This window comes from Coturnix japonica, chromosome 1, assembly GCF_001577835.2.
Source record: "Coturnix japonica isolate 7356 chromosome 1, Coturnix japonica 2.1, whole genome shotgun sequence".
NCBI classification, from domain to species: Eukaryota; Metazoa; Chordata; class Aves; order Galliformes; family Phasianidae; genus Coturnix; species Coturnix japonica.
The window spans coordinates 63,043,292-63,067,889 of record NC_029516.1 but is presented as its reverse complement, the minus strand read 5'-3'; the positions used below and the strand labels follow the sequence as shown (position 1 = coordinate 63,067,889).

The window sequence follows — 24,598 nt, the reverse complement described above, 5'->3', positions numbered from 1 at the left end:
AACCAGTTTAATCTCAAGTAAATCGATGTATCCAGACGAGCAGCACTGAATCACCACATGTCTTGGATGTAGAGGGACCAAAGTAAAGAATAAAAAGGAGGCAGGGATGGTTTTGTCCCCTGGCTTACATAACAGTGACCTGCCACCAACATTTGATCATGTAACCCAGAAAAGCAATTGACCTTGCTCCAGTCAAATAACCTGATGGAGGTTGCAGGATGAGTGCACTTGCATTGATTTATACAGGACAATGCTACCAATGTTAAGGTACTTAACTGAATGCATGGGCTGGAATATTTGTCCCTTTCTCTATCACACGACATCATGAGAATGGAGGAAAGGGAAAATCCCATATCCTGTATCTCAGCTTCAAAAACTGAGGAAATTCCTTGTGATACCAGCAAGGAGGAATTCTATGTTGCAACTCGCCCCGTCAAGCCAAGTGGTAGTTTTACCATAGTGCTACTCCTATAACTCCTCATGCTCTGAGTAGTAGCTGAATATATCCTACTGCAGTCTCAGTGGCAGTGAGCTGTGGGAAATGTGGTTATAGCTGCACCAAGCAGCAGTAAAGGGACTGATGAAATCTTTCAGCTGATCTGTGTCAATGCTAGATCTGACGTTTTGGGTATGTTAGTTAGAAAGACAATGGGTGAAACCCAGGCCCTTCAGATTCAATGGGCCTTGTTCAGCCAACTTAATAGTGGAAAACTTTAAAAAGTTTTCACATTGTTCCATCCCTTTCTTTCCCTTTCTCCCTCACTAAATAAATAGAATAAGCCAGTTTACAATAAAAGCAGTATTATTTAGCCTTTCCTGTCTTTCTGGAGTGGCCCCAACAGTATTGTTCTGTCAAAGCTTTGCAGCCAGGTAAAGGGACCTAAAGGAGACACCAACAGAAATGTAATTGCTTAGCGTAGTTTGTTTTCTTCTTAATATTTAAAATACAGTTTTACTTGAACCCACCCATACCTCTCACTCAGGATGTTAGACTCATGGTCAGGACTAGGCTGCAATCGGTGCATAGGGTCAGCAGGTCTTAAGGGAGCTGCTCTTTGTGTCGCTACAAAGGAAGGTGACAACAGGGATCACAGAGATCACCTGCATCATGGGGTGAGGAGCTAGCAGGCTTATAAATCCCCTCACTAGCTTCTACCTGAGTTTGCATGTGCATTTGCTGTAAGTTTTATGTCTTCAGCACTCAGAGAAATATACCGAGTTTTGTTTTGTTTTCATTTCCATTGTTAAGAAAGCTGTGGTACTCAGCAGGTTACTGTGCTCGTACTTGCAGTCACACTAAGGGAATCTGTCGGTCCTTGTCCCACTAAGTCACTTGAACAGAGTAAGTCAGTGTCGTTGCAGGTGTGAGTAATGAGAGAAGGGGATGAAGGGACTCAAGCTACCCTGTATAAATACATGTTTATGCAATGCACATGAAGGAGAGTGATTTTGCACTTATGCACTCTTACATTCATCCTCATCAGATAGCCATATGGTAAGATATAAAACCTGACATGCCTCTCCATATTTATACTTTTGCCATCGCCCTTCCCCCCAAAAAGGTTTTATCCTCTTGGCTTGTTTAATTATGGCGCATGTTTCACAGTCATGAATAACCTGAGCAATAGTGTCCATAGTTAAGTCCACCCCTCGGTCTCTGGCCCACTTATATGTTGCATCCCTTCTTTGATGACCTGAAGTCTCATGGGCCCACCGAGCTAGGAATAATTCGCCTTTGTTCTGCCAGTCCAAGTCTATTTGAGCCACCTCAATTTTGGCAGCTCGATCAACCTGATGGTTATTTTTATGTTCTTCAGTAGCCTTACTTTTAGGCACATGAGCATCTACATGGCGCACCTTTACAACAATGTTCCTTATTCGGGCAGCAATGTCTTTCCACAGTTCAGCAGCCCAAACAGGTTTACCCTTTCGTTGCTAATTATCATCTTTCCACTGCTGCAACCACCCCCATAAGACATTTGCCACCATCCATGAATCAGTATAAAGATGAAGCATTGGCCACCTCTCCCATTCAGCCACATCTAAAGCCAGCTGAAGAGCCTTTACCTCTGCAAATTGACTTGATTCTCCTTTACCTTCAGTGGCCTCTGCAACTTGTCGTGTGGGGCTCCATACAGCAGCTTTCCATCTGCGATGCTTCCCTACAATACGACACGATCCGTCTGTGAATAGGGCAAATTTCTTTTTGTTTTCTGGTAGCTCATTGTATGGTGGTGCCTCTTTAGCACATGATACCTTTTCTGTAGGTGGTGTTTCAATTTTTTTACTCTCAGGCCAGTCCATGATCACTTCTAGGATTCCAGGACAGCTGAGTTTTCCCATTCGAGCTCGTTGAGTAATTAATGAAATCTACTTACTCCAAGTGGCATCAGTAGCATGATGGGTGGAGGGAAACTGTCCTTTAAACATCCAGTTTATTACTGGCAAGCGAGGTGCTAGAAGAAGCTGTCACTGATCATGTTCGTTCCCTATACAGATTTTCTCCTAGGCGTTGCACGTCACTTAGCCTTACGAAAATATCTTGCTTATGTCAGGCACCATATTGTTGCTAGTGCCAGGTTAAGAAAATACTCTACTGAGAGGCAACGTGTTGCACTGTTGATGAAAGGAATGCATCTCAAACCCTTCCTGTTACACATGGTGCTTACTCTTGGTGTCAGTGAGATTGTGAATAGTGGTAGAGTCTGCCTCTGTGAGAAAAAAAGGGCTGCAAGATCATACCCAGAAACAATAAATGCCTCAGGCATAAATTATATGCAGTTCTAGCCAGTACAGGTCTGTTTGCCAAGTGATAGTATCTCCCATGCTAGTTGTAGCAATTATGTCTGCTGAAACATGAAAACAAATACATTCCCCCCACCTCCGGTTTTCCTCTCTGCAGCACATACTGAGTTATCGTAAGTTAATTTTTTTGATTGCTGCTGCTTGGAAGAGATATTAAACCTCACAATCAAGGCTTTAAATCAATTTCTAATGAAATGACACTTACTGTGGGGAGGGCAGCTGGGGCAAATTATTCTACCTCTATTTTCCCATGAAGCTTCTGACACAGGCTACTGTTGGAAGATACTAGATTAGTTTGACCTCGGGTCTCATTCAGTATTGCAGCTCTTACATTCCCATGTTAAACTCTCTAATGTATTTTCCTATCAAATTGCTTTCTATGCCTTTGTCTGTTCCCCTCCTTGTGGTGTTGCATGTGGGAAGCCAAGTAAAATGTTCCAGTAGTGCTTAGAAAGAGAATATGAGGTATATTTTTCATCTGATGCCGTAGGATTTATTATATGTGTAGTGCAGAAATTATTTTACTGGACTACAATCATATGTATTGATGAATTACCAGGATATGTGTCAGCCTTGGAATAGTTTAAGCAGGAAGGTAGTATTCTTCTACAAACAATAATATGTTGATAAATCGTGCTGAAAGCTGTAATTCAATAGGAGTTGCTTTTAAAAAGAGCCACACAAAGACTGCATGTATATATATTGTCCAATATTGCAGTGGTGTACTTTGAGATAATGCCATGTTACAGCTCTCACTCATTATATCACTTTAATTAAGATCAGGAATCCTTTATACTAAATGCTGTGCAAAATTGCCCAGGAGTAGACCATGAATTACAGGCAGGCAATCAGCAAGCATGTGGCAGAGGCAAGAGATTCTGGGTCTCAAGACAAGGTTTCTAAATTCTTTTTAAACAAGCCTTTGAACAGAAGTTCTTGAAGTAAGCTGGGGATGCGTGATCAAGACAACAGGCGGTGAAGTGCTGCATTTGAGTTTTTGGTTGAAAACTGAAACTGTGTTGTTATACTTGCTCTTTCAGCACCATCAAATAACACTAGAGCATATTTTGACCCAGAGTAGTCCCTTGTTCCTTCAAGGCAGACACTACTCAGCTGTGATGGAGACAGCTTGGCAAGGAGTTGTTTTCTCTTCCCAGATATACGTCTAAAAAGCAAATGTATTGCAGGAGAGAGGGAATATTCTTCACTTGAGGTAAAGCCTTTTTTTTGTCTCATCAGGTTTTTAACTTGCTCTTACAAAGTTGCTGTGTAAGTACAGGTTTGAGCAGAGTGCCTGAAGCTCCTTTTAATATATTTCTCCTCTTGATATTTGGCCCCTCATACCCCAAGCACTTGACGCTGTAGCACAATTTATTGCCATAATAGCAGGAGATAACTCAACTTGCCTTTGCCTTGGAAAATGATTGATTTTGGGAAAGGATACATTTGCTTATGCAATCTTGGTAATGTTTTGATTAAATTACTTTGTTTTCTTTTTAAAAAAATGTTGGGAAAGTATTGACTTTAATTGCATTTTATATTGTCCTTGCAAAACAATGGTAAGAGGATAAATGTAATATGAGCCAAAGCCAATTGCCTCCTACTGGGTTCCTCAGATTGAGAAGCCTGAGTACAACAAAACCCTCATGTAATGGAGAGGGGTGGGAGGGGTGTGAAAGAGTAGGACAGGTAAACACAGACCCAAGAACAGATTATGTCTAGGAAGTCTATAGTCTGTCTGAGCATTGACACTACTTCAGTCACCAGTTTTAGAAATTTCAGCACACAAAAGCTTAGTCTTTTGCCTTCTTGTTTCTACATCTGTTTCAACTTATATCTCAGCAGATTCTGCCCTCCAACAGCCTCAAGGCTGGGAAGCCCTTGTGTTGCCTCACTGAGTGGTTGTGTCCAACTGTCACATGTTGAAGTGAGTTGGCCTATACAAGTGAGTTGGCTCAAGAGGATTTTTATTTTCTTAATAGAACTTTATGTTTCAAAAGCCTGTCTCAAACACAATCTCTTCATAATCTGGATAGACCATGAAGCTAATAAAATGAATGTCGTAAAGATGTTGGGGGTGGCAGCCTGCACATGTACACTCCTTCCATGTAGCGATGATGATGTGATTGCCAAAATGCTCACACTGAGCACTGAGAAGAGCTGTCATCAGAAGGCTATACATTTTGATGCCCACAGTATCACTACACTGGTGCTAGCATACATAACAGATTAACATTATCTGAAAATGCCACTGACTGTAGCTGCACTTGTATTCTCCAAACTAGGAATTCAGAGATAAAGTTTTAACTCAGGCTCATTTTTTATATCTGTGTTAGCCTTCCTTTGCTTTGTCATCACTGAAAGGTTGCAAATGTACTTACTCTTTTCTTTGCTTTGGCACATGGCCCTTCATCAAGCAGTCCCAGCCCTCCCTCATCCAATACTGGGTAGATTTTGTAGTTCGTAGGAAAAATACGGCAAGGTGCTTAGCTCAGCTCATTTTCTATTGATTTTAAAAGTAATAGGTTCTAAAAATGAACAGTACTGTTTAAAGATGCTAATATATTTCTGATTCTGTTGGCTTTTGCTGTATTTAGAAGGTTGCTGTGCACTAATCAAGCTCAGATCACTATAAAGCATTTTAAAATCTTTTAGCAGTGCTTTAGAAGGACATTTTAAAACTGTTATTCACAAGTACAACAATAAATAGACAAAGGAGGATGAATGTAACTGACATGAGCTTGTGATAAAGCTAAGCGCGGTGAACTTGATAGTGAAAACTATCAAAAAACTATTATACTTTAAATCTTCCTTTCCAAATGCCTTTTTAGAACACCTCCTTTGGCTCCCTTCATGTCTGTGACCTTCAGCAGTCTTACTAATTTTATACCATTCTGTCTAGTTACTAGTAGGATTTTTTCCTTTTCTGTAAGAGACCCAGCCATCTTTCTCACCTGCAGAAGTAATTCTTTTCTTTTTTTAACTTCTTCAAGTAGCTCCAGAGCTGTCTCTGGTGATTGATGAGGCTCTCTGCAAACCCCACTCCACTAGCTGAGGGCTCTTCTGCCTTCTCTGTCCCCTTCCCCGTCCCTCAAGTTTGGTCCTGCAGGGCTCCATTTTAGGGCCAGTTCTCTTTAATGTTTTCATCAGTGGCTTGGATACAAGACTTGAAGGCATACTGGGTAAATTTGTGGATGACATAAAATTGGTAGGAATTGTTGGATCCCTCAAGGGTAGAGTGGCCTTTGAAGAGGGCTGAGCAGTCACCAGACTCATGAGGTTTAATAAGAACAAGTGCCAGATTCTGCATCTGGGATAGGACAGCCCTGGAACTCGTAGATGGTGGGGAATGAGAGGTTGCAGAGCAGCCTCACAGACAGGGATCTGGGGTTGTGATTTACAGCAAGTACAATGAGTCAGTAGTGTGCCCAGGCAGTCAAAAGGGCCAACTGTTAGCTAGCATGGAGGTTTGGGCACCACAGTATCTGAAGGACATAAAGATATTACAGGACATCCAAAGGAGGGCTGCAGAGGTGGAGAAGGGTCTGGAGAGCATGATATGCGAGGAGTGGCTGAGCTTCATTGGTGCGCTCAGCCCAGAGCAGAGGAGCTGATGGAGACCTGATGGCGGCTGCAGCTCCTGACAGGGAGTGGAGGGCCAGCACTGAGCTCTGGTCAGTGTGACAGCGACAGGGCCCGAGGGAACGGCATGGAGCTGTGCCAGGGGAGGAGCAGCTGGGGGTCAGGGACAGGGTCCCCATGTGGAACAGGCCGCCCAGGGCAGTGGGCACAGCCCCAAGTGCCAGAGTTCAAGAAGCATTTGGACAATGCTCTCAGTCATAGGGTTTGAATTTTGGGTGGTCCTTTGTGCAGCTAGGAGCTGGACTCTGATCCTAAGGGGAGCCTTCCAGCTTAGGATATTTTGTGAATCTATGAGCTTTCTTCTCTTGTGATACAGCAGTACTCAATCTAAAGGAGTCTAGAGACTGTCTGTACAGACAGGATATGAGACGGGTGCCGCAGATCTATAGGCACCTTGAAGTGCAGTCTCCCAGCTCTACCCTCAGCTGCAACACAGATCTGTGGTCTCTCCACAGTTCCAGAAACTCAGATAACCAGCACAGCTGTTCAGTAAATCACATGCTAGGTTGACTGAGGTTATCTGTCAAGTGATTTCACAAATTGGGATAGAAGCCATGGCAGTGTTGTTTGAAATATGGTCAGAAACAGGGAAACATCAGGCTAAGGAGAAATGCAGATATGTTTCCTGGTGTGAGTGACAAGGTGAAGTGCCTGCATGGAAGAAGCAAATGTTTCGGATTAGGTGAAAATCACTGTTGCCTTCTACTCTCAAAGCCTTAGTAACCAGCATGAGTTTTCTCATTCCTCTGCCGGTTGTTTGGAGCTGCTGACCAGTTCAGCTCAGCTGAAGAGGAGGAAGAGAGAAGCTCAACCTGGTTCTTCTGATGCCAGACTCCTTTTCCAGTCCCACAAGCAGAATGTGCCACTGTTGCTCTCCATCTCTCCTTGTAATACCAAGATTTAGCAAGTGCTACCATGTTTAAAATATTAATGAAATTAATGTCTGCCAGAAAAAAAAAAATATATCAGGTAGTCTTCTACCATTATTCTTAGTTTGCTGCATCTTACAAAAAAGAGTGCGGTGAGGTCCTTCATAATGCTACAGAATATATTTAAAAAATGTCGAAAAACTTTTACTTTGCCAAACAATGGAGAAATAATAATATGGTGGTGATGATTATGTATTTAATTATTGAAATGTAAAAAAAAAAAAAAAAAAGAGGGTCCAAATCCCACCAACTGTAGACAAAGATACTCCCAAAGACCCCAAAATTAGCTGCCGATTTTTGCCTGCCTGAAGTTGCCAAATTCTGCAGTTTTTATCCAAGACAGTAAGTCTTCCCAGCCCCTAAGGCAAATCTTTTGGTGATCCGAAAGCAGGCAAATAGTTCCGTGGCTGATGCATGAGGCAGAGCAAAACAATACTGACTGGGAGCAGAATTGTCTCTGCAGTGCTGACAGGAACAGCAATGCATGGTGGTCAGTTGATTTGGTGCATGTATTAAGGGGAACACATAGGGAACAGATATATACCGCCTTACAAGGTTGTCTTGCGGCCCCATTTCCGCAGACACAAAGAGAGTCTTGAGGGAAGCATGTGGAAGAGAATGAGCTTGTGGACTGTGTGGAAGAAAATTAAGCAGGGAATTTTTGAAAGTAATGGAAAGGGGAAGGGAAAATTAATTTGCTGGTATGTGAGGTCACATAAAACTCCTTTGGAAAAGTTCCTAAAGAAAAGATTGTATTTACTCTGGGGAGGGGGCAAACAGTTTAGGCCTACAATTTTATTGCCAAGTCTCAGTGTTTAACCTGCTTTCCTTCTGCTTTTAAACCCCAGAGACAGCACAGTGGTTTCCAGAAAGAGCAACTGGGATCTTATGATAAGGTGTGATAGCAAAGATAAAGAAAACAAGTTGCCACTTGCCTTTAAAAACTCTCCTGATAGTACTGTCATGTTCTTTCCAAGTACAGTTCCTTTTGCTGTAACTTCTGCCTAAACAGTGGAAAACCAGCTGCTCTGATATTAGTGACGGTGATGAGTTTGCTGACTTAAGAGTTGTCCCCTTGGTGCACTGCATCAAAGACAGCTCTGACTGCTGCAGATCATCTGACCTCTGAAAGAGCTGATGAATGATTACTGTCTTCTGAACTTTGTTGCTCTGATTATATGAATTAAGAGAGGCAGCCAGCCAGCCCAAGGGAACTACTTAGTTGAGTTGTACTTTCTTGTGTGTAGCCTCAGACCCAGCAAAATACTACAAGAAATATATTGAGAGGTACTTGCTGGTTTCTTGAAGAATCAGGTATGCATTGCAGTTTTTTAAGATAAGTTACTTACTCTTTGCCAGATTTAGCAACTGAAAAGGACCAAACTAATTTTAACTCTAAAAATTAGGCTGATGCAAGTGTCTAAGAGGTTAGCTCAGTAAAACACCTAGTCCATCCTTTCTAGAATAGAAATGCTTTCATAGGTTATCAAGCAAAAATGCTAGATGCTGCTTAAATGCAGGAGGTCAGGCTAAATGAGTATGGTCATCTTGCTGGTATTAAAGAAATTCATTCTATCAAAATAAATATCTGGTTTCTATCACACATAAACTACAGGGCGTTAGTCAGCTTCAGAAACACAGTAGAAGTATGAGAACATAAAAAAGGAGAGATTGGTGATGTTCAGATATTTCTTAGAGCAAATATGAGTATCTGAAATCATCAGACCAGAATGAATGACAAATAACTGAGACAACTGTGGCTTCCTAAACTGCACTTGCTCCAAAGCTATGGTGTTAATATAGCATTTAGGGCTGTACAAAGAGAGAGAGAGAGTGAGATTTAACCTTTCTTAAGAGTGATATAAGAGGCAGTTTGACAGCCTCAAGAACAGAGATAATTGGTTGTTGAAGTTACGGATTACAGATAGCCAGCAAGTGAGCTGAAGGCGAGGTGTTTCCAGGATCTCAATGTACTGAATAAAAACAGACATTAAATGTTACTGAAACATTAAGGCAGAGCTATGTAGATAATTACAATTGCAATCCTTGTTACAGCTGTGGACTGGAAGGGGTGGGCTTCACACTCCTGGCATTGCATGCCACTCTGGCTTAAACAAATGGAAATTATGGTCTGGTTGCATTTTTTTAGGCAAATGGCTGCTCTGCAGAACACTGCCTTCTTGCTTATGCAGCCTGCAAAAGCTGTCAGGCTCAAGGTCTGTGCAGACCCTACTGCTGTAGCAGAAGCTTGGGCCTGCTAGTAGCTTGCAAGAGAGCAACCACCTCAGTGTGGTGAACCCAGAGGAACATCTCTGTTTATTGAAGTTTAGCTGCTGCTGTACTAGAAAACCTTGTCTTCTGAGACAGCAAGTATCTTCCGTGTGTCACAGAGCTGAAGCTAACTCGTACCCAAAGCCCTCCAGTGGGAATGTGTCTGGAAGTACATTTCCAGGACCTTACTGATTTCCATGATTTCCATGGTTTCCATATGGCAAAGACATGGACCTGCTTATAGCACTGCTGCCTTAATCTGTTGCCAGAGATTGGAGACATGTTGTTTGCTGTGAGTAGAATCGAGGGTTCAATTAAATGGTTTATCTAGACTGGGAAACTGATTACTTTGGTATGAACAAGTCTTTGTTTCTGATGTGAACTCTAGCAACATGCTTAAGAGATAGATGCAGCAATTGTCTGACCTGTTCTAGAGTGGGAAGGAACCAAAAATCCTGCAAAATTTAGTGCCTATCCCTGATGTAATGATAATTTCAATTTCTACTGCACTGTCTCCTTTGTGGCATATTTACATGGTAAGTCACAGATTTCTAATTATTTATTTCATCTGTCTCTAGTATATTTTGCACTTTTTTTTTCTTTTGTAGTTTATGTAGATTTATTTGCTTTATTACCAATTTGCATTCTGAGAATAAGTCTTCTATAATGAAAAACACAATTCCTTGCAAGCAGGATTGGTTTCCTTCAGAAATCTGTCATTCCCTGATTAGCATGTTACATTTAGTCATCACTAATTGCAGTTAGCTGCGATTAATACAATGCTTAAATAAACAAATGCTCTGGTCTAAGTCAATGTTACTCATAATGGATGATTTCCACTTAAGTTTCTGAAACACAAGATGTGGCTGCATTACTTAGACACTTACGTTCACGTGGAAATATAACAATTTAGGTCACATCTGTTTTTCAGTCAGTCATTAGCATGTTATTAACAATTAAGTCCCAGCAGCAAGTTTGATTGCAAGTGAGTAATGCAGTGGGAAGCTGAAATGGGTGTGGTTTTTCAATTACTCTTAAAGGTTTGGGGTTATGGCTTTCCAGTTTCCTTTTTTTTTTTCTTTTCCCTTTTTGTTAGCCTGCTTCAGAAGCACTCAGTGGGAAAGCAATGAAGCAGGAGGTGTGTATATTACTAGATCTTTCCATGTTTCCCCTTCACTGGTTTTGATTTTGTAGACGGTGAAATGCAAGAAGTGAGCCAAACGCCATTCCTTCTACTTGGTGCTGGATGTATGTTAGAGAGTTATATTCTCAGATGGAGGATGTTTTTTTACTAACTGTGAACAGGACTAAGTTACTGTGGACCAGAAAACTTGAGCTATGGTGGAAAACCCCTCATGTGGTGGCTGTAGCAAAATAATACCTTTCCCAACAGTGAATTTAAGCCAGCATTTGGTGGAGAATGTAGCTTGAATCATGACTCCCTGTGGTCCAGAAACCACTCAGATTAAGATACGTGGTTTCCCTAACATCTGTCAAGTGCTGTTGGAAACCACTCTGGCTGGGCTGTAAGGTGAGCAACATTACATGGGTGGTATGAATTCCCTGCAGAAATCAGAGGATGGAGGAGAGGGAAGGGGAGACAGAAAATAACTTTCAGCCAGATATACATACAAAAAAAGCATTAGTGTATATTTTAAAAACATCATCTAACAGTTCTTTAGAGTTTCTATGTATGTGTGCTTAATGAATGAGAAAAAGGAAAAGTTCTGTTTCTCAGAGAAAACAGTGACTTGGAAACTGAGAAATGTGAGCACAAATGTTCTACCTCACCTTGGGCTTGGGCTTGTGTGTGTGATGGGTTGAACGGTGTACTGCACATGGAGTCTGCACTTGATTGGGGCTTAGGAATAAACCTCTCTGAAATGAGGCTATGTATTGTTGACACTCTCACCAGGAGGTTGCTTGCCTCTGCCCTGATCCATGGTTTTGTGTCCCAGTGGGACACCTGGACCATCGCTTCCAGCCTAGAGATTATCTGAAAGCCAGATATTCTTTGATGTGCATGTGCTTCACAGCATCCTAGGCAGTACTTGTGAGATATAGATGCCTTTGCTGCCATAATGAAGGTTTACTTAAACTAACTTAGGGAAGGATTGGGAGCATATGGAACAATGAATGTGAGATTAACTCAAGATATTAATGTGAAACTGTGACCATTTTTGTCAGCATTCAGTGTGTCATGAGTCACATTCACTGATGAAGGAATCGACAGTAGAAATATGTATTTCCTTTTTTGTTTTAGTTTCTGTGCACCCCATCCCCCGCCCCCCCAAGAAAAAGTATTTATATTTATTTATATTAAATTTATTATATTATTACTATTAAATAATAAATATACAAATATGCTGTAATCCAGCACATAAGTCTCATCTTGCCTCAGTGAATAAAAGCTACTCAGATATTAGATGGGTTCTTTGCCCACAGTGCCCAGAACTGTTCCAATCTGCTTTCCACGCTAAAACTGTATCATAGCTTTTGATTGTCTCAAAGTTCCTCCTGTCTTGTTCTCTGTGGCACAAATGGCATCATCAAATAATAATTTCCCCTTGCCATGTTCTTTACGAGCCTCATCTTTAAATATTTAGTGTTGAGCTCTTTGCTAGCAATGCTAATGCATTTTGAAATATTCTGCGTTGCACATCGGTTTTCTGGTCTTTGATTTCTTTTAATTACTCTCAAATTTACTGTAGAGAAAAAAGCAATGGCAATGGAGAATATTAGGAACTGAATCTGAGAACTGGAAACAGAGTGCAGAAAGAAGCCTTTTACTTCAGAACTGCTGGTAGGAATCCAGCTCAGTTTCAGACTTAGTAAAAATCATGACTGTGTGATGGTTTCTTGGTGCCCTGCTCTATACAGTCATAAATGAGTCAGAGTCCACATCACACAAACCACCAGAACAATTAGTGCTACTGTAATTGGGATCCTGCTGGCAGCATCAGTGGAAAGGGCAGGGACTGAGCATGGAAACTGAGCAGCTTTCTCCCTGCTCCTTCAGGTCACCTCAGAGACATAACTGTGAGAGGAAGCATAGGAGTGAATAGCTCAGAGGTATCTATCTCCCCTTCTGGAGGAAAATGGAAGACCTTACTTGCCAAAACTGACAGTCTGACACACGCTTACAAACATATTCAAGAAAAATAAGTATCATTAATGTTGAATGTGTAAAAGCATGACATTTTATATACCATATATCTATATGTATGGTTGAAAAACTAATTAAAAAATCCAAAGTTCTGGCTTAAAATAGTAGGAACAGGGCTAAACAAATATTATAAAGCATGACCACCGCTAGCAACAACTGCTTCCTTCAAAAACAGGGAAATCCCACTCTTTTATTAAACGATTGAGCAGTCTCTTCAATTTGAATCACAGAATGACCCGGGTTGGAAGGGATCTCAGGGATCATGTAGTTCCAACCCCCCTGCCTAGCAGGGCCACCAAACATACACATTTACTAGATCAGGTTGCCCAGGGCCCCGTCCAACCTGGTCTTGAACACCTCCAAGGACGGGGCATCCACAACCTCCCTGGGCAGCCTGTTCCAGGATCTAACCACTCTCTTAGTAAAGAACTTCCCCCTAACGTCCAACCTAAATCTTCCCTCTTTTAACTTAAAACCATTTCCCTTAGTCCTGCTATTGTCAGCCCTTTCGAAGAGTTTACTCCCCTCCTGGGAGTAAGTTCCCTTCAGGTACTGAAAGGCTGCAATGAGGTCACCCCGCAACCTTCTCTTCTCTAGGCTGAACAAACCCAGCTCCTTCATCTTGTCCTCATAGGGGAGGTGGTCCAGCCCCCTGATCATTTTCATGGCCCTCCTCTGGTCCCTTTCCAAAATCTCCATGTCTTTTTTGTACTGAGGGCTCCACACCTGGACACAGTACTCCAGATGGGGCCTCACAAAAGCAGAGTAGAGAGGGACAATCACCTCCCTATCCCTGCTGACCACCCCTCTCCTGATGGAGCCCAGGATCCCATTTGCTTTCCGAGCTGCCAGAGCGCACTTCTGACTCATGTTGAGTCTTTCGTCCATCAGGACCCCCAGGTCCTTCTCTGCTGAGCTGCTCTCAAGGACCACTCCTCCCAGCCCGTACAGGTGCCTGGGGTTCAGTCCCTCCTAGGCCAAAAGGAAGGAGTGCTTGCACTGTTCAGATACTCTCTTTGGAAATGAAAATGTGGATTGATAGATGTTGCTTTTTATTTGGAGCTGATTCTTTGATGTCACGGAAGCACTGACTGAAAGGAGAGTGATCAGCAGCACAGGGCACCATAAACACCGTACTTCAGAGAAGTCTGGGGATCTGGGGTGCACATGAATCACAGAATGGTGTAGCGGAGTTGGTCCAGTACCTGAAATTGTCACCTCCACTAAGTTGTCAGCTTTAGTAGTAGGGAGTTCCTTGGCTTAGAATGATGTGCTACCACCAGGAAAACTACCTCCAGCGGGAAAGTCATCCTGTACTATCAGGAATGAGTTTAGCTCTGTAGTTCCCACAAGCTTCAAACAGGTAGGCTGTGAAGATGTCTTACATATGCTGAAAAAAGTGGTCGATGTGATTGGAATTTCTGAGTAAAGAAAAAATAAAAAGAATGTGCTGAATTGGATGTCAGATTAGCAAACTAAGATTAGCATTAGCAGTTCTGAAAGATTCTGAGGCACCTGTTTGTGAATGCAGGCCAAATTCAACTAGAATAGTCTAAGAACTTCAAGTTTCCACTGCAGTTCCTTTTAAACAAAATGCTTTGACTTTTCTTGGTAAAATGGTTCAAAACCTTAATTTAAATAGTTTTAAATCACTTTTAAAAGCACCTCAAGAGAAGGAAGTTCATTTCTCAGTGTGAGGAATTCACTCTGACCCAACAGAAAAAAAATCATGTTTGTTGTGTGTATGAGCATGTGCATGTGTTTGTGGCAAGTCTGACCACAAAGCCAAAAGAAAACTCATTAATTCCCCTGCTGCTACAGCTGTAACCTACAAAATACCTGCATTTGTATTTTTTGGGGCTTCTCTTCAGCAGATAATGCTGACAGATTGCATAGATGTGTTTGTACAAAGGAGCTGAAGATTCATTTCCAGTTGTGTGCTGTGCACAATTTGAAACCCAGGTCTGTGGATATGGAAGAATAGGGTAATTCCCTGCTCTTCAGCCTCATATGGGATATCACTGTATCATGGGGGTAGAAGGAAATAAACACATCTTTTCATGAAGAGAAGTATTGCAGGGCACTACAAAGAGGTGAGGGCAGACTTCAAAGTCTCTGGGAGTTGAGGAGGTAATAGCACCTCGAACACAGATTTCAGAGTTTAAAAAGGGAAGGGAAAAAAATGCAAGAGGATTTGAGTATCCTATATCACACCATGGGTTTCTTTTAGTGAAGAGCATGTGGTGCATACTTTTCCCTTTTCTATGGCCAGTGCTGAATTCCTCAAGGGACTGGTGATTCTGCAGGCACGGTGCTGTGGAAAGCTCCATCCCTGGGCAGTGCCAGCCGTGCCCTCAGCAGGCAGGAGCAGAGGGTGACAAGGGCTTGTCGTTAAGCAAGGGAAAGGCTGTGCAGAAGCTTTCCACGTTGGATTGGCCAAAGCAAGAGGCTGAGTTTAGCAGGGGCTGGATTTATGAGAACAGCAGCACTGGTGGGATGAGAGGCATAAATGGCTAAAAAAAAAGCTTTTTAGAGTGGGCTTTGTATTGTAATAAAACCGTTTGTTTCTGCTAGCCAGCATAAGTGATCTGGGTTTATGAGTAGCTGATGTTTCATGCAATAATTCGTGCAGTGGAAATACATTTGTCTATCTCAAGTGTCTGTTGCTTGGCAAGCAGATGACTGGTCTTATTATTAGATGGGCTGCTCTTTACGCAGGCAGGGAGGGTACAGCTCCTTGTTAACTTAAAGAAAAACCCATAAAGTTCTGTGCCATGATGCATAACATCACAGAGCGGTACGTGTGGCAGCAACACATAAACCCCACTGAATAAAATAATACAGGATAAGGTCACCACTGAGAAACACAAAATTAGTCTTTTTTAAAGATCCCTCCATGGTAAGTCAGAGGCCAGCAAATGAACTGTCTCTGCAAATTTCTTGCTGTAGTGAACAAGGCTGCATGTGAATGAAGCCATGATATAAGATTTGACTTGTTAGTCAGTAAAAATCCTTTAAATCTGTAACTCCAGAATTCATTTTACAAATGATTTTACTTTACATATTTCTTTGGAGAAAACTGAAACGATTTGCCGTTTACGCATATTCAAAAGCCTCCTATTTCCAAGACTATAAAGGAAACCTTAAAAAGAAATTACTTCCTCAACTTGGATAGCATGGATTAAAAAGGAACAGACGAAAAAATAAAAGAGAAAATCTCAACTGTCTTTTTATGAAGTGTCTTTTAATAAAGTGTAAATATATATTTATAAATTATATATTTATAAATATATATATATTTATAAATTATTAGGTGTCTTTTTATAAATTGTATTTTTATAAATTTTTATAAATTCATAGCAGGTGGTTGGGAAGCAGACTTAAAACCTTATAGCAGATTGTTTTGTTTGTTATGTATACTTCATTTGATGTTACACATTTGCTTGAGTGGTAGCCTTCCGTGTTGTGAATGCTCCTTCAGTGCATTTTTTCAGGCACTCAGAATTGGACATCGTATAAAATATATCTGCTTATAACATTGTAAATTCATGTATAAACTCTCACAAAGCCTTTGGTTTTTTGTACACACACATAAAAGCTTGATTTTACTGTTCTTGAAGTTAAGTATTTGCACTTATAATAGCACAAGGAGGTCTAGAACGTTTCTTTAAACATCAAAACTTTATAAGTAGTACTCAGATATAGGAATTGGGTAGCATACCCTTAAGTGTATGTGACTTTCCACATTTTCCATGCACTCCTTTCTGAACATGTACAGTGTGAAAATCTGAGTTATGTGAAGTAATGGTGCTGCTCAGCAGTGTTCTTAAGGAGTAACCCTAGAAAGTGTGCAAGCTATTAAAGAAATCCTATTCCTTTCCTTTATCCCTCAGGAATATTGTAAGAATGTGATTTTTTTGTTTGTTTTTGAGAGATACTTCTGAATGTATGACTCTCAAGTGACAAAACTGTATTGATTTCTCTGGCCTTGTTACAAAAATTATTTAATGAAGGGGATTCTAGGAATATCAATTGTTTGAGGACAAAACTAACTCGGAAGTGCTGTTATTTTGCACACACTGCTATTTAAAGTACCTTTAATGTAATGGCTTTCAGCAAGTCCATTCTGTGAGGACTGCTGTCAAATAAACCCTTACGTTTCCCTGCTTAGCAAAAGCTTTGTACTGTTTGAAGTAATGTGCTGTTAATTGCTTTCTTCGTAAGCTGCTGGTTGGAAGAGACTGTGTAAATAGGAGTTTCACATTAGCAAGCAGCAATAATGCCAGATGCCTGGCTTTTTGAAGGGGAAGAGGTCAGATTCTCTTGAATTAGGGAGAATGTAGGCTTTGGACCCAGACTTGTATCTTAGGTGCAGGGAGTCTGAGTCCCCCAAAAATCTTAATACCCTCACAACCCTGCTGGGTATTAAGGTTCAGAAGATAAATGTTGCCACCTAATGGTGAATATTTATTATACAGTCTTCATGTTTAGCCTCCTGTTACCTTTCTCTGCGTACATAAATGCAAGTCCTTCCTTTATAAGGGACTAAAGGAATACAACGGATTTTATTCAGATTTCACCTGAAATGGGACCTACTAGCTTATCGGAAGAAGATACTGCAGCTGGCTGTGACATCCCAGCCATCCATTTTAAATGAGTTTTAACTTCTTAATGCTTTCTCTCTGAATTCAGATATAGACGAGTGTTCCTTTGAAAGGACCTGTGATCACACCTGCATCAACTACCCTGGAAGCTTTGAATGTCTCTGCCATAAAGGCTACACCTTGTATGGACTGACGCACTGTGGAGGTTTGGAAATAGTTTTCCTCACCTGTTTGCTTGTTTGCTTTGTGAGCTATTTACTGAGCCACACGCTCTTAAGCTGAATATTTTAGAACAGGAGGTGATAAGATGAGCCAAAACAGTAAAAGCTAGAATAGCGTGATCTGGGTGTCACTGAAATTTAAGCCTCTCAAATTGGCTGAATTATTCCCCGAAGAATGTAAAAAACAATGGACTGGCATTTTTGTCATGGTGGAAAACACAGCAGCCTCAGAACAGATGAGAAGCCTGCAGCTCTGAGCCTTGCTGTGTGGATGCTGCTGTTCTTCTGCAGGTGCCAGAGGAAGATGTGGCCAATTGGACAAGGCTTGTGTTTGTTAATTGGTGTAGGACCTAGTGTGCGCTGAAACCTAGTCCCTTGTTTGATTCCTACCTGTACCTCACATCTGACTTCAGGCTGGGTCACAAGGTTCCAGACCTGGGGACTGGGAAGAGTTGACTAGAACTCAAGCACTGTTCCTGCAGGCCATGTAGATTCACTCATAGACAGGCACGTGGAGCTCAAAACGTGATTCAAGAGTGGTTTGGAAAAGTAGGTAGGCACTCAGCATGTCAGCCCTTATGGCCTGACCTCCCTTAAAAATACATGCAGTGACAGTTTTTCTACTACTATCACCTTTTGAGGCCTGTCATTACACTAGGGTTTGAGCAGTTAAGCCTTTGACATTTTTCTGTCTAATGTAATATACATTATTGTCCAGATGCTGCAAGACTTTCAAGAATGTTATGCATCTCATGAGAACTTCTAAGAATTTCACTGTAACTAATCCTGACGAGAAACTTAGTTGTGTCATATGGCCTTAAGGGAAATGGCCTCAAGTTGTGCCAGGGGAGGTTTAGGTTGTATATCAGGACAAACTTCCTTACAGAAAGGGTTGTTAAGCACTGGAATAGGCTCCCCAGAGAGGTGGTTGAGTCACCATCCCTGGATGTGTTTAAAAACCATTTGGATGTGGTGCTCAGGGACATGATTTAGCAGAGGGTTGTTAGTTAGGGTAGTATGGTTAGGTTATGGTTGGACTTAATGACCTTAAGGTCTTTTCCAACCTGAGCAGTTCTATGGTTCTATGATTCTATGGATATGTGTAAATCATTACAGAAAAAGGAGCTATGCATGTGTCTGGGGACAAATGCATGCAAAGTATGCTGAACTGTTTGACAAGTCTGTTGTCTGCATTACACATTTATAATAGATGTAAATGTAGAAGATGTAGAAGGTACAGATATTCTTATGCACACAACATTTCAATGCACGTGTATGTACAGTATACACAGGGATACTGTGCAAGCATCGTTAATGTTCTTCTCAATATAATTATGTTTTCAGATATTGATGAATGCAGCATCAGCAATGGCAGCTGTGACTATGGGTGTCTGAATACAGTTGGAAGCTATGAGTGTGTCTGTCCACTCGGAAAGAAACTGCACTGGAATAAAAAGGACTGCGTTGGTAAGTGTATAAGTCGCTGACCCAGAGGTGGCTGTGGTGCTGCTCCCATTCTCCAAAAGACAAATGATAGAAAGTACTGCAAGTGCCGCTGTGTGTCAAATCTGAATATCTGTTCTAATTGTTATTGTGTATCCTTTAGGCAGATTATTTTGTCTTCTAGAAGCACAGCTTGAAACAAATCTTGGTCATGGCTACATTTCTGTAAGGTTTTAATTCGATTTTCATATTTTTATTGAGAATGGCATACATTTGGTCTTTCGTAGTCAAATTTAAGTTGTTGCTTTTTTTGTTTGCTTCCTTAAACCATGAATATCTTATGGTATGGATGTCAGGAACTGATGACTATTGCCTAACTGGGAGCAAGACACAAAAATAAAGGGGAGGCTTTATTTAAAAGGGAATGTCCTGACAGACTGAGGGAAAGCACTGTACTCTGGAGTAGAGAGCACTGCACCAGCCTCTCACATCATGCAATTGTGACATTTTTCCACTTACATGGACAGAGCAGTATGGAAGGTACTTTATAGTGGCAGGGTTTCAGCTGGCATTCAGCCATTGCTACTGACTTTCTCCCTAGGTTCCAGTAAGAACCTCATTTTCCCCACTTACCTTCAGGTGCACTACCTTCACTGCTATGTAGAGAACTAAGGACTGTAAAAATAAGAAATGGTTAGCTCTTGGGTTTGTTTTTAATTAACTATCCCCTATATCTACCTTGCAATGTACTAGTTAGCCCTCTGGAAAAGGCCTGGTATACACTTAAACCACAGAACTCCCTCAACCTACTAAGAATGTTTTTCCCATAGTAAGAACTTGTATTGAAATATTTTCCTGGTTGTATATTTCTCTTCATTATTTGGAATACTCAGTTGGAAGGTGGAAAATAGAACATTCTTTTCCATTAATGGACACCGTTTTCTTTGATGAAATTAATGAAGCTTAAAATTAGTGTCACCTCCCTGCTGTGTTCTACAATTACAGTAACAAAATCCTCTTTTGCTGAGAAATGATGCTTTGCATCTGTGTTTTTCTCCTCAGTCCAAAGAAATAATCTCTTTCCAAACATCACCAAAGCAACATTAAAGGCTTTTGGAGGGAGATAAGTAGAGGATGGTTATTGCTGTATTTCAGATGTGAACATCAGATGTGTTTAAAGGACTTGTAATTTATACTTAAACAGCAGTGAGGCCAGGAACACAATCCAAATGGTGGCTCCTGGGACCCTTCCTCTGTACTCAGGCCAAGCCAGGAAGGCTCATTCCAGCCACATTTCAATTGGCCTATTTCATCCCAACTTTAGTCAGCTCTTCCTGAAGTCTGACCAACCCAAAACTGTCCTACAGAACTCAGATGCTGCAGCTCTGATCTCTCCTCTACCTTGCTGTGGTCCAGTGGTGAGGTAGAGAGTAGGAAAAAATGGCACTTCTGCAGCAACAAGGCCAGTTAGAGCTAAACAGGAGTCAGCCAGGTCCTCCTTGCAAGGTGAGCATGATTGGATGAAGAAGGAAAGGAAAGGGAAAGGGAAAGGGAAAGGGAAAGGGAAAGGGAAAGGGAAAGGGAAAGGGAAAGGGAANAGGGAAAGGGAAAGGGAAAGGGAAAAGGAAAGGGAAAGGGAAAGGGAAAGGGAAAGGGAAAGGGAAAGGGAAAGGGAAAGGGAAAGCATATGTACCTGAACATGTGTTTATACAGGGCTGAAGCAAGAACTGCTCTACACACACCTGCCTGATATTCAGCCATGTGATGCAGCATGATCCATCTGGATAAAGAGGTGCCCAGCACTACAGCCACCAGTCAATCCAAACAATAAAACTTTGGAGGAAATGACTGGAGGAAAGTAAGCAGTGAGGCTGCCTTAGTGCAGATACTGATGGCACCTACTGGCTGTAGCTGAGAATGCATCTGGTCATTTATAAGGAAAAGTATATTTAAATAATACTTAGTACCAAAAGATGTCAGATTAAAATAAATGCAGTATCTTAATTATCAGTTGCATACCATCATCTTTAGGGTGAAGCACAGAACTGGTCCGGCAACTCAATAATTTCATGTAGGTTCAGCTAAAACACAAACTGTCCCTCACCCAAATGCAAAGAGCAGTTTGTGAGTAAGACCTACAGGGTATTCTAACTTTGTCTTGCTGTGAAGCCATGAAGAGCAATGGGACACATCCATTTATGAGCTGTAGTGTGCCTTGTGTGGTGGGTGCTGATGAGGAGCAGCTGATATTTATGTACCATAGCTTGGGGATGTTTAACAGGGGCTGAAAGGATCAATGGGACCATCTACTCCCAATCTCAGCATCTGCTGCCTCACCTCTGCCCAGATGGGAAGTTTTCTACTTCCAGAGTCATAAGCATGGAACTGAAATATAAGCCTGTGAGAACTGCTTTCACTGGCAATCTAAATAAACAGACCTTTGTGAGAGGGATTCTTGTGTATGTTGTTGTCGTTGTCCTGCTGAACCAGAGAGCTGGGCCTCCAAAAAAGGGGGACAGGACTTGTCATGTCATTAATATTACCTATTACTTCTGTGATGATATTGTGCGTGCAGCATTATGCTCATAAGTAGAGATACCTGCATTTCAAAGTACAGATCTGGACCTGGTCCATCCCAAAAAAAGAAGAAAGGAATTAAAGACTCAGATTGTAGACCTAAAAATCTGAAGGAGTTTCATTTCCAGCTTCAAGCTTGAGATCCAAATGTTCTCTTTCCTGTTAAATGCTTATTTCAGAAGTGCCTGCACCTGTGATTTTTCTTGGTTGCCACTTTACGTTTCATTTTCTCACTGTTGTGAAGAAGTGGATGCATGGGGTTCTGGGTTGGGCAGCTTCTGATTTTTCTTCTTTTGTCCTCAGAGATGGTGAAATGTCTCCCAAATGCCAAACCAGCTCCCCAGACTCAACTAGTGTGTAGTAAGACGGGAGGAATAGAGAGCTGCTTCCTATCATGCCCCTCCAATACCCTTTTTGTTCCAGGTTTGTACAAAATACCTGTTCTCTGAAGTGATATAGTTCTCTAGCGTGTGACTTGATGATTCTTCTCTGCTAATGTACACATGACTCTTGCATTCAGTTTTTGTTACGGACAACTGTAAGCATGCAAAAGTTCTCTATAAATTTTGTTCAAGCATTCAGATGATTAAATACAAGAACTGATCACCTGTTACATTAATTTTTGTTTCTGCCAAGAAATGTGTCAATCTGAAGCTAACTTCATTACTAATGTACATGATTTACTTTCTAAAGCACAGAGATGATAAAAGCACAAGGATTCTGCCATGAACAAACACAGTAAAATATTTCTGATCTGTGCACCATGGAATTACTTAATTGTTGGTTAATCTCATGCCAAACAAACTGTAGTCAGTGCTGTAAAGAAGTAGCCTTTGGTAAACTACTTCAGCCACTTAAAATCCAAATTCATGCCTCATTATTTGGCAGTATTAGTGTGCTCAGACATGGCACATTGGTGCTGAGAGTGCCAAGTGGAACAGGTATTTTGTGAGGTTGATGCCGTGCATGCTGTGTGTTCTGCTTCACAGATTCGGAGAACAGCTACACGTTGAGCTGTGGTGTTCCTGTCCAGCAAAGCAAGGCTCAGCAGAAGAGCAATGCCACCCTTCCCAGCTGCGCAGGTAGGTGCTGTCCTGCTCACCTGGGCATTGGCCTCTGGGAGGTAGGTGATGGAGGTCTCCTAAACCACTAAGGAGATGCGAGATAGTTCTGAGGTTACACAAGTCCAGATTTAAGAGTTACATTCAACAAGGGCAAGCTCTGGAGTAAATTATTTTCCACAGTCCAGAATAACAGAACTGTAGTGGTTGGTAAGGATCTCCAGAGATCATCGAGTCCAACTCCCCTGCCAAAGCACGTTCCCTACACCAGGTCTCACGGGTACGTGTCCAGGAGGGTCTTGAATATCTCCAGAGAAGGAGACTCCACAACCCCCCTGGGCAGCCTGTTCCAGTGCTCCATCACCCTCACCATAAAGAAGTTCTTGTGCACATTTGTGTGGAACTTCCTATGCTCCAGTTTCTGGCCGTTTCCCCTTGTCCTGTCTCCACACACTGCTGAAAAGAGTCTGGCCTCACTACTTTGCCCCCCACACCTCAGATATTTATGAACCTGGATCAGATCCCCTCTCAGTCTTCTTTTCTCAAGGCTAAACAGACCCAGTTGTCATGGTTTTACAATTTTGTAATTTTGCTATCAGTATTAAATTTAATTATTTATATATATTAAGTATTTAATGCACCCCAGTGTGCTATTGGCCTTTTTGGCCACAAGGGCACACTGCTGGCTCATGGCCAACCTGTCATCCACCAGAGCATCCAGGTCCCTCTGTACATCTGACATTGAGCACATAAAAATGGCACTTCTTCACAGCTTGGGAGACAAGAAGCTCAGCGGGAGCACAGCAGCCAAAGACAACAGTGCTGCCCGGTGGTCAGCTACAAAGACCTTGCTGAAGAGCATGGAGGTTCTGGGCATTGCATTTCTATAACCAGAAAGGTTACAATATTTTTATGAGCACATTTAGTGTTTCATTCGTCTTGTTCACAGAAGTGGCTGGATCATTTTGCAGGCATTTCAAAATTTCAAAAGCTGATGCTCAGAATAAAATAAAATCAGCTCTAGAAGGTGAAGTCTGGCAAAATTAGAAGCAGTTGAAACAGCATCCAGTGGAGGGAAGTATCAGCCCATTTTACACAACAATACCTGCCATGCTTCTCTCCAGTTTCCCTGCTCTCTAGCCATGTACTTGTTATATGTTTGGAATGCAACATGAAGTATGATGCTGCTTGGAGCCCATCTGTCTGCCTGTGCCACAGGGGCCAGTAACCTCCATAATGCTTTCAGGGTTACACAGTATCAAAGTCTTGTGCGAGTTGGAAGGGACCTTAGAGATCATCGAGTCCAACCCCTGGGATTCGAGCCTCCTGTGTAGCAGAGCGGCACTTCTACCACTTGCGCCACAGGGGGATTCAAACCCAGGACTTCAGTGTTGCAAAGTGGCGTCCTTAAACACTGCGCCACTGGGGTTGCTCCCCATTGCATCATCACTTACTTTCAACACCCTTTTACCTGCTCCAGCTCCAAGGGGCAGCCTGCAGGAGCAGGAAGGTGACAGGCCGTGCCATACCTTTTACACCATGGAATCTGTAAGGAGGTCAGTCAGCAGTTGCATTTTTTAAGCACTACATTCTTGGAGCCTTTAAAGTTATGACTGGCCTGGATCTAAAGCTGAAGAAAAAAATCCTGCAGGCTATAGACCACCATCAAATACAGGTATTTCCTTTGGATAGTTTTCTGTTGTCAACAGTTTAACTCCATTAAGCTACTGTTACTACTGGTTGCCATTAGCAAGAGCAGAGCTACAGCCAAATAGCATAGAATCACAGAATCACAGAATCACAGAATTACCCGGGTTGGAAGGGACCTCAAGGATCATGTAGTTCCAACCCCCCTGCCTAGCAGGGCCACCAAACATAC

The 24,598-nt window shown here is 41.8% G+C and overlaps 1 protein-coding gene across 4 annotated transcripts in view; it reads left to right on the top strand.

Annotated features, from left to right (window-relative positions):
• Positions 1-24,598, top strand: part of SCUBE1 (signal peptide, CUB domain and EGF like domain containing 1) — a 201,089-nt gene that overhangs the window by 155,787 nt on the left and 20,704 nt on the right. For all 4 annotated transcript variants that reach the window (XM_015869916.2, XM_015869933.2, XM_015869923.2 and 1 more), the window contains 4 exons: positions 17,506-17,622; positions 18,983-19,105; positions 21,962-22,081; positions 22,648-22,740. In XM_015869916.2, the coding sequence (XP_015725402.1) occupies positions 17,506-17,622; positions 18,983-19,105; positions 21,962-22,081; positions 22,648-22,740 (453 nt within the window). The remainder of the gene's footprint in view (positions 1-17,505; positions 17,623-18,982; positions 19,106-21,961; positions 22,082-22,647; positions 22,741-24,598) is intronic.